The 9,900-nt window shown below is 33.5% G+C and overlaps 1 protein-coding gene across 1 annotated transcript; it reads left to right on the top strand.

The window, feature by feature from the left end:
• Positions 1-7,358: 7,358 nt before the first annotated feature.
• Positions 7,359-9,686, top strand: LOC108979322 ((3S,6E)-nerolidol synthase 1-like). Its single transcript, XM_018949978.2, has 7 exons — positions 7,359-7,589; positions 7,677-7,944; positions 8,042-8,420; positions 8,508-8,726; positions 8,819-8,957; positions 9,048-9,296; positions 9,393-9,686. Exons 1-7 carry the CDS (start codon positions 7,377-7,379, stop codon positions 9,684-9,686), a joined length of 1,761 nt encoding a protein of 586 aa, XP_018805523.2. The 5' UTR covers positions 7,359-7,376.
• Positions 9,687-9,900: the final 214 nt, after the last annotated feature.

Below are 9,900 nucleotides of genomic sequence, written 5' to 3'. Positions count from 1 at the left end.
TGCTATATATATATATATATAGAAGAATTGGAGCCCAAAAATAGATGTACCGGTCAGAAGCATCTTGCTCTCGCTCTCTCACACCGAAGCACCCTCTCTCTCTCTCTCTCTCTCTCTCTCTCTCTCTCTCCCTCTCTCTCTCTCTCTCTCCCTCGTCTCTCTCCTCACCCTCGTCTCTCTCTCTCACCCTAATCAAATCTGTAGCCATGAAAACATCGTGAACTGAAGGAACTCGACATCAATTTGGATTGTGTAGGTAGTTTATAATTCTCCTTCATCCTTCATCAAACCCGTGAACTGCAGCTGCTAGTTGTTTTTTGGAACAATGAAAGAATAACAGGAAAGGTTAACAAACCATGGAGGTCGACGATGGTGCCACGTCGGACTAAGTGGTGGTTGTTGGTGGCGTCGAACTTCGTGGTGGCTGTGGGTGCCAACAGAATGCACGGTGGCTGACTGGTTGGCATTGGGCTACATGCCGTTGGCGTTGAAATGGTTTGGGTGGCTGCGTTGGGTGGCATGTCGTTGGCGTCGAAATGGTTGTGGGTGGCTACGTTGGCTTGCCGTTGAAATCGGAATGGGGTTGGGTGGCTACTGCCAGCGTCAAAGTGGCTACTATCGGCGTCATTGAAATCGGAAGTGGATGTGGGTGGTTGTGGCGTGGGCGGCTGGCGTGTACACAAGGAGGATGACGATGGGAGACTACAACGGGTATAGCAAAATACAAGTAAAAGACGTAGGGTATTGCTCGGTGTTATGATGTAGTGATCCTCATTGTGTTATAGTGTATATTTGACATGTCAAAACCTTATTGGCTACTGATCTAAAGGCTAGAACGGACATGACTGCTCCAAAGCGGAACTCTAAATTAAAACAAAACAAGGGTAGAGGAAATGGTGTTAAAAGATAATATTAAAAAAATCACAAACTTAAATTGAGACAAAAAAATAAAACAAAGAAAAAAAATCAATCAATTACTAAAAATGTTGAGGTGTAAAACAACAGAGAATGATGAGATATATTTAAATTTTCAAAAAATAAAAATAAAATTATATAAATGACTATTAGATTTAAAATTTATAAAATTGTCATCTAAATTCCAAAAAATTTCAAATTTACTATTAAAATAGTCTGAAATGAAATTTGCCATAATTGACTGAACTGGGTCGAAATGGACGTGAATTTAAAACAAAACAGAATGAAAATGTACAGTGTATCGGATACTATTGAAACCAAAAATTTTGAAAATCCCAGCTAGGGTGTTAAAAAAATACAAAAAACATGTGGGCTCGATCCGATTTGTAAGCGGTCTGGTGCGTTATTGGTTCTTAAAACTGAAACCGATCTTAAATCGATTTTCATATTTTAAAAACTGTTTTAAATCAAACCGGATCAGTATATATATTTATAAATTTTTATATTATATTATGTATCATACGCTAAATTGCTAATTAATATAACATGAAATTTTAGTTATATTATTCAAGTCTATTAATATTATAACATGAAATTAATATAACATGTGATATAACAAAAATTAATCTTATAATTTTTAATATAACATTTGATATAACTTATAAATTTTTATCTTATAATATAAAGTTAATATAATATAAAATTTTAATCTAATACATAAACATTAATATTAACTTATTAATATTAACTTATTATATATATATATATCAATCATTTTTAGCATAATAAATTGTAATATATATATATTCTTTTTATAAATATATTTGATCATATATATTCATATAAAAAGTGTAGAACTTATATATACTAAATTTAATTCTATATTACTATGTGTTAATTATTATAAAATTATGTATTCATATTATAATATAAATAGATTAATAGTTTACATAAACATCATATTATTAGAAATATAAATAATTTATAAAATCGAAAAAAATTGAATCGAACTAAAATAAAAAGTTTTGATTTTGATAACAAATCAATCCGGTATTCGTTTTCAAATTTGTAAAGACAGTACATACTAATTTGATTTTAAAAAATTTACAAAATCGTACTGATCATGATATCGTTGCCCTACTAAGAGCATTCTCATTGATTTGACCAAAGTTCAAGAATAACTAAAATTTGGATAATATGTGCCAAAAAGACACCAATGGATTAGGTATTGCTAAAATAATTTAGATTTCCGTTACAATCATTCACCAAATATAGAAGATTATAGTAACTTCAACAAACATTAAAATAATAATTTGTTGTACTTAAGAAGGCGTCGTAGGTGCTGATTTATGTAGGTGTTGAAAGTGCAAATATGGTAATTTATTGTAGGTGTTTATGTAGGTGCATATTTCTTATTGATATGAATATGAGTATGTTGCTAGATATTTGGTTAGTAATTAAGAAATTTATATAGAATTTTAGATGAGTTTAATCAAATATCTTTGGTTATTAGTATTAAATGACCTTTGAAAATATGATTTTTTTAATATTAATTTAATTAGAATATAATTATTGTTAACATTTAATTGGTACAACTACAAAATGTGATAAAAATTAATTAAATAAAAAATTATTAAATTAATAATATTTTATTATTATATAGATAGTAAATGAATAATTTAATGTGAAGATTGAAATTAAATGGAATAGACAAATAAAAATTTATGTGATATTATCTAAATTCTGAAGATGCATTTGGTCAAGCCAATGAGGATGCTCTAAATCCAACTGAAAGAACGAAATTCAACAAAAATTAGAGCTCGTTTGGGGAGTGAGATGAGATGAGAATTTTGAAAATAGTAGTAAGATAGTTTGTAAATAGTAGTGAAATAGTTTGAGATGACTATTTTTTGGGTTTTGGAAAAGGAGAGATGAAAAGTTAAATAAAAAATATTATAAAGTTAAAATATTATTAGAATATAGATTTATAATATTATTTTTATTTAGGGATTTGAGAAAGTTGAATTATTTTTCATTTTTTGTTTGAAAATTTGGAAAAGTTGTAATTATTAGTTTGAAAAAATTGTAATGATTAGTTTGAAAATTATGTATTTGAATTATGTTTGAGAAAAAGATGAAATTAGATGAGATGAGATTTATTTTCAAACAAATCCTTATGTAACACCCAGGTCCAGCAACAAGTCGTTCTATAAAAGTTTTGTTTTTGAACTTATATCTATGAGGAGCTTAGTTACTTTTTTTAAGTATTTTTTTTAATTGACTACAGGCCTAAAATCTTTATTTTGGCAGATTATGATTTTATTCGGCTTGATAATTAGGTTGGTTTTTCTAAAGGGCTAAGGTGAGAATTGAGCCAAGAAATTTCTAGAACAAGTTGGATTATTTTTAGAAATTGAGTCGAGACCCATGACTCAAGAAAAAGCCCAAGAACCAAGCCCACACCCGTTTGTTTTTAAACCATGAAAACCAACTATCCGTTTTATGATCATTTTCGCCGCCATGCACGATTCCACTCCCACACGTCTCTAGGGTTTTTCCATCGCCAATAAATATATATACATACTTGCATGTTAGTTTACCAAGCCTATAGCAGCCGCAAAACTCCCACAGTAATCTCCACCCACGCATTCACAGAAGCAGCTCCATCCACAAACCATCGTCCACCACAAGCCGCCACCCTCCATAACCTCCATGCAGTCACCGTCGTTGTCTCTACACCTCCACACCCACGGCGTTAGACCTCGCTTGCTGCCTAGTTACACGACCTCACCATCACAAAAACCCACGCTCGTGTGTGCTCAACCAAATGGAAACCACCCCCGTGCGAATTTCCCCTGCAAGACGGAAGCCTTTGGCCATTGCCTAGCCCCTTGTGAAACCGTAAGCCACCGTATCGCAGCTGTGTATCATCCCCAACCCCTTGAAATACTTTGTTTTCTAGACCAAAAACAGAGCATCCCGAACGCCTCCTCCCTCTGTCACCAGGCACCACCAAGCGACATCATCGGGTACAAGCTCCTTTCACCTCCCAGAACTGCCCCCGAGACCACCACTGGAAGCCACCATGGCCATGTTTATAGGAAGCGAAGTGGAGCTATTTTTCTTGCTCCTCCACGATGCACTGCACTAGACACAACCCAAACCCAGGCCACGAGGTTTCACGTAGAACCTACCGCATGTGGGGCCAACCACCATGCCCGGTCCACCCTTCCCGGTTCCCCTCTTACGCTCTGCTGCCCGAGAGAACCACTATCACTCAACCATGCCGGAGATTCATGGCCGAACCCACAACGAACGTCGCATGCATACACTTCCCATGCGTAAGTCACTCTCCTCCACTTTACTTGTTGAGATGTTAAGCCCTTTATAAATAAATTACATGTATGCCCCTCTTAGTAAGTGATCCAGTATTTGTTATTTATAATGATTTTTGTAATAAGACAAGAAGTTAGATGTTAGAAGTTGTAGGTATTTTAGGTGTTTTTGAAGTGTTTTGGAGAGTGATGATATATTTGGAGGATTTGTAGGCAATAGGAAAATTTAGATTTTGTAGGACTGAGTGTTACTTCGAAATATGTGTTCAATTGAAAATTTATGAAAGTTACGTGTGACTATCTTATAGGTGATGATCGATTTTCTTTTCCGTTGGCATTGTTGTGAGAAAATTTAGAGAATTTAAAAAGTCCAAATAAACTAGATTCATATGCTAGATTTTGCATAAAAATAAAATAAGTCGAGGTTGTTTTTTGAAAAATATGCATGTTTGTTTATGAAAAGAAATTTGAACTACTTCTGTTATTTTTTCTGCATTACTCATGAGATTTTGTTTAAGAATAAACTATTTTCTGGCATGATTGGTGTAGAGATGAGCTATTTTGGCATTTTGTTTCTGAACTGTGCAAAAGGGAACGAGTATGAAATTTTGTGCATAAATTATGTTTTTGTGATCGGATCAAGTTCTATTCTGAAGATGTTTTGTACTTTGATATGATATGATGTAATTTTTGAAAACCTCTGCCACAACATTATGTTTCTGTTCCGTTCTGATCTTACCACGGGTGTAAAATTGTGACCACTGTTCGGGTTGGTACCAACTTTTATGTTTCCGGTGCACCCACTTTGGAAGCAAAGTAATTTTTTGCGTAGTCTTTCCTGTGTGCACACTCGGGACTCCGAGAATAATAAGGGGAACATTCACATTCTGTTTCTGCTCAGTTGGCCGCCGAAGTTTGCACAACCCTATCACAGGAGTTAAACATGGTATTTGTTCTGATATAATAAGATAAGATGTGATATTTCAGTTTATACTATGCCAAAGGATTTTGATTATGAATATTTTTGAACTTTTGCTCTGATACTGTTTTATAATATTTCTGATTATGCATTCTGAAAGAAAGTGTTTTGTTCTGCATTTTGAACTTTGTAAATGATCATGTTTACACACTAGTATATGTCCTCTACTTACTGAGTTGTTGATAACTCATTCCTTATCTCTAAAAAATTTTCAGATAATTTTGATGGTTTAGCTGGAGAACAAGAGTATGAAGTTTTAGCAAGGTGTGATTATCTTAGATAAATGAGTGCTAAGGGTACAAGTATTTTGGATGATCATATTTAGTAGTTTTATCTATAACGGTTATTTTGGTACGTCAAGTTATGAATAATTTGAGTCGTTGTTGTTATTTTATTTTATCAAGGTTTCTGTTTAGTATATCTGTGGTGGGACACGGATTTCTAGATCGAACAAATAAGTTAAGTATTTTGTGGAGTTTATGTTTATTTATTATTGATTATTGGAGATGTTCTTAAGTGATATGAGCTAACTCTCTACTCGTAATTTATTTTTATTTTTTTTAATAATTTTTTATTTTTTTAAACTAATTGAATTATTATACTCGTAATACATAGACCACACATTTAGTAAGAAAAAAAAAATAAAAATTATGTGTAATATATAATATAAAGATGATGTGTAGAATTTTTTAAAATTATTCGTCCTTTTGAATCGACCCATCAAAACCCATTAGAGCCCAGCTTGCCTGGAATTATTTAAACTCATCAACAATTATTATCAGTCCTTTTAAATCGACCCATCAACAACCAGTAGTGCCCAGCTTGCCACGAAATTATTTCAGAACAATTATTATTAGTAGTGCCGGGCCAGCATGTCGAAATGGCATATAACCATGAATAATGATAGTCCACCAACTCGTCTATAATTTTTTTTACAAATTAACTAATAAATAATAATAATAATAATAATAAAAAGGATAAAACAGTATTATAAAAATTATTTTATAATTTTGAAATGTAATTTTTATTTATGAGCGATGGTAAATAAGCGGAATTTGTGAGAATGATATAAAAGAAGCCTACTTCTAAATAATTTAGTAAGTTTAAAAAAAATGAAACCATAAAAAAATTTTAAAATGTTTTTAAAAAATATAATATATAATATATAAGAATGATGATTAGCAAAATTTATGCTTATCTGTATCCGCAAACGTGTTAACGATTGATTGTCAACCGCCAAGTCGCAGGTTTAAAACGTTTTCAAATCAACGTCCTAAAAATACTGAAATGAGAGCACATGGTAGTCCTGTACGTATGCCTTTTTTCAGACCATTGGTGATATTCGCACGCTTTTCATAATTCGCTAATTTGATTAATCAAAATAAAATCATCTCATTATATTTCATCTCATATAATTATTATAATTTTTTTTAATTTTTATATAAAATATAATAAATAATTCAATCCTTTAAAATTTTAAAATAAAAATAATATTAAAAATTTATACTATAATAATATTTTATTTAATTTTTAATAAAATATTTTATCTTATTTGATTATTAATTACCGTACTGTTACGTCATATGCGATTATTATTGTTTATGCTTTACCCAGTACTTTTTATATGAGAAATGCTGGATCCCATTTTGGTCCGAGTATTTTTATCATTTAATAATTAAATAAATATATTTTGATGATACTTAAAAGTATTTTAAAAATAAAAAATATATATTAAAAAAATAAAAAAAGCTTGATTAAGGTTTAAAAGAAAAATCAAATCAAATCAATGTTTTAGTCACGTGCATTATTTTTCACACTAATTTCTAAACTTATAATATTTATTAAACACTTAATATTCTTAAAACACATATATAATTTATTTTAGTAGTTATCAATTTATATATTTATATAAAAAATATATATAATTAATATAAAACGACACACCAAATGGATTCTTGTTTGTTACCGCAAATGTGTTAACGATTGATTGTCAACCGCCAAGTCCCAGGTTTAAAACGTTTTCAAACAACGTCCTAAAATACTTGATGACGTCATGTGTCTTCCTATATATAAATTGGATTCAAGCATTCTTTACAAACCTATCAAACTCTCAAATTAACAAGATTAATTATTTACTTATTCTCGCCATGGCCGCCTCCATGTTCACTAAAACTTTCTTTGCTTCCATCAATCCCCCAACTGCTCCCAACAGAAATCAGAAAACTGCAAATTCAAATCCCTTCAGCCTTACCTCATTGCCAACTGCCCACAAACGTTGGAAAAATTCCCAAGATCATCATGATACATTTACTTCTACTCCTTTAGAATACCCAAACTACGGAACTAAGAAGCATGATTTTGTAAGAGTATTGTGCATGTCACCTCTGTTTGATCTGTTTGATTAATTTCTGATCGGAGCTGTGTTTGATTGATCTCTTTGTCTGCAGGGCGGGCTCAGCGTCCAACATTCCCATAAATTAGAAGCATGTAGGCGTGCACTAAGGAAAGTAGGAAAAGATGATGGTTTCGAATGTTTAAACATGATTAATGCCATCCAACGCCTCGGCATTGATTACCGCTTCGAGGAAGACATTGATGCAATTTTAAAAGGGCAATATGCAAAATACATTGCTCATGGTGATTGCGGTCAGAATCTTCACAAGGTTGCGCTACGCTTTCGACTGTTGAGACAACGAGGTTACTATGTTCCTGCCGGTGAGTTACTCCCCGTTACCTCATGTCTTGTTTCTTTCTGAGTTTAAAATAAAAGCGATGATGAGACTAATTCTCAACCGTCTATTGTTTATAACAGATGTATTTAACAACTTCAAGGACAGGGAGGGAAAGTTTGACAAAGAACTGGATAACGACATAAACGGATTGATGAGTTTCTTTGAAGCTTCACAGCTAAGTATAGAAGGAGAAGACATACTAGATGAAGCTAGCAGCTTTTGCGAGCAGCTTCTGAATGCGTGGCAAATCAGACATCCTGATGACTACCAAGTCAGTGTTGTTGGGAATACTTTAGGGAATCCTTACCACAAAAGTTTGGCAAGGTTCATGGCCAAGAAGTTTTTTGATAATTTGAACGGCACAAATGGATTATGGTTGAATGATTTACACCACCTAGCAAAAATGGATTTCAATATGGTCCAATCCATTCACCAGAAGGAAATTGTTCAAATGTCCATGTAAGTGTAACAACAACTTGATGATTTACTACTTTACAACAACAGTGATTATTTTCCTTATCTAAAAGTCAATCTCTGTCATCTTAGATGGTGGAAAGATGTTGGTCTGGCACAAGAACTGAAGTTTGCAAGGGACCAACCGCTCAAATGGTACATAGTTTCCATGGCCTGTCTTACAGACCCAGATCTATCCGAGGAAAGGGTTGAGCTCACAAAATCCATTTCTCTAATCTACATAATAGATGACATTTTCGATGTTCATGGAACGCTTGAGGAAGTCACCCTCTTCACAGAAGCCATCAACAAGTATATATGCATCTTAAATACTGGATTACTTCTTTTCTTATCCCTCTCAACCGTTGTATATTCATAAATAAAATGTTTTAATTTGCATGCAGATGGGATTTTGCTGCACTTGAGCAATTACCCGAATACATGAAGATATGCTTCACTGCTCTTAATGACATCACTAACCAAATCAGCTACAAGATATATCAAAAACATGGGTGGAATCCCGTAGATTCTTTAAGAAAGACGGTAAATACATCATACTTTCTATGCATTAATCTTATCTAATAAATGAAAACATGCATCTTCATCATGAAAATCACGAATTATATATTGCAGTGGGCTAGTTTGTGCAACGCTTTTCTGGTAGAGGCTCAATGGTTTTCATCTGGGCAGTCTCCAAAGCCAGAAGAATATCTGAAGAATGCAGTTGTTAGTTCAGGGGTACATGTGGTACTAGTTCACATTTTCTTCCAATTGGGACATGGCATAACAAAGGAAACTGTAGATCTTGTTGACAACGTCCCTGGTATTATATCTTCCCCTGCCACAATTCTTCGGCTTTGGGACGACTTGGGAAGTGCCATGGTAAGTATGCTAGCTACTCTTGAATAATGGTACTTCATGTCCTAGATCGTTCTTTTTCAGACTAAAATAACATGCATGTTCTTGATGTGATTGCAGGATGAGAGTCAAGATGGCCACGATGGATCGTACATAGATTATTACATGAAAGAACACAAGGATTCTGCAGTCAAAGAAGCACGAGAGAAGGTTGTCGATATGATTTCAGATTCATGGAAAAGATTAAACAAGGAGTGTCTGATCTCTCCAAATCCATTTCCAGCAAAATTCAACGAGGCTTGTCTTAATATGGCAAGAATGGTGCCCTTGTTGTATAGTTATGACGACAACCATGGCCTCCCAAGCCTCGAGGAACATATGAAAACCGTGCTGTATGAAAGTGTGCCTATGTAGGGCAATATCCTAATGAAAAAATAAAATAAAGCCTAAGCTTTCTTCTTATATATTGGCGGGTGGGTATCCATACCTGCCATTCGCCCATTTGCTTTTATTTTAAGATGAATCCGCCAGCTCGGGATGATGATTTTCAGCTCGTTACCCCTGCGGGCCGGGTAGAGTGGGTAGCCAGGCTGGATTCCAGAGGCACGCTGCCCAAGCCTAGTAGTAA

This window comes from Juglans regia, chromosome 4, assembly GCF_001411555.2.
Source record: "Juglans regia cultivar Chandler chromosome 4, Walnut 2.0, whole genome shotgun sequence".
In the NCBI taxonomy this organism is placed as follows: Eukaryota; Viridiplantae; Streptophyta; class Magnoliopsida; order Fagales; family Juglandaceae; genus Juglans; species Juglans regia.
This window is presented reverse-complemented; position numbering and strand designations above follow the sequence as displayed.

Bases quoted from the DNA above. Each gene is read 5' to 3' on its own strand.
- LOC108979322 (XM_018949978.2), top strand. From the start codon at position 7,377: ATGGCCGCCTCCATGTTCACTAAAACTTTCTTTGCTTCCATCAATCCC. The intron at 8,958-9,047 runs GTAAATACATCA...TATATATTGCAG, and splicing joins TAGATTCTTTAAGAAAGACG to TGGGCTAGTTTGTGCAACGC. The intron at 9,297-9,392 runs GTAAGTATGCTA...ATGTGATTGCAG, and splicing joins ACGACTTGGGAAGTGCCATG to GATGAGAGTCAAGATGGCCA.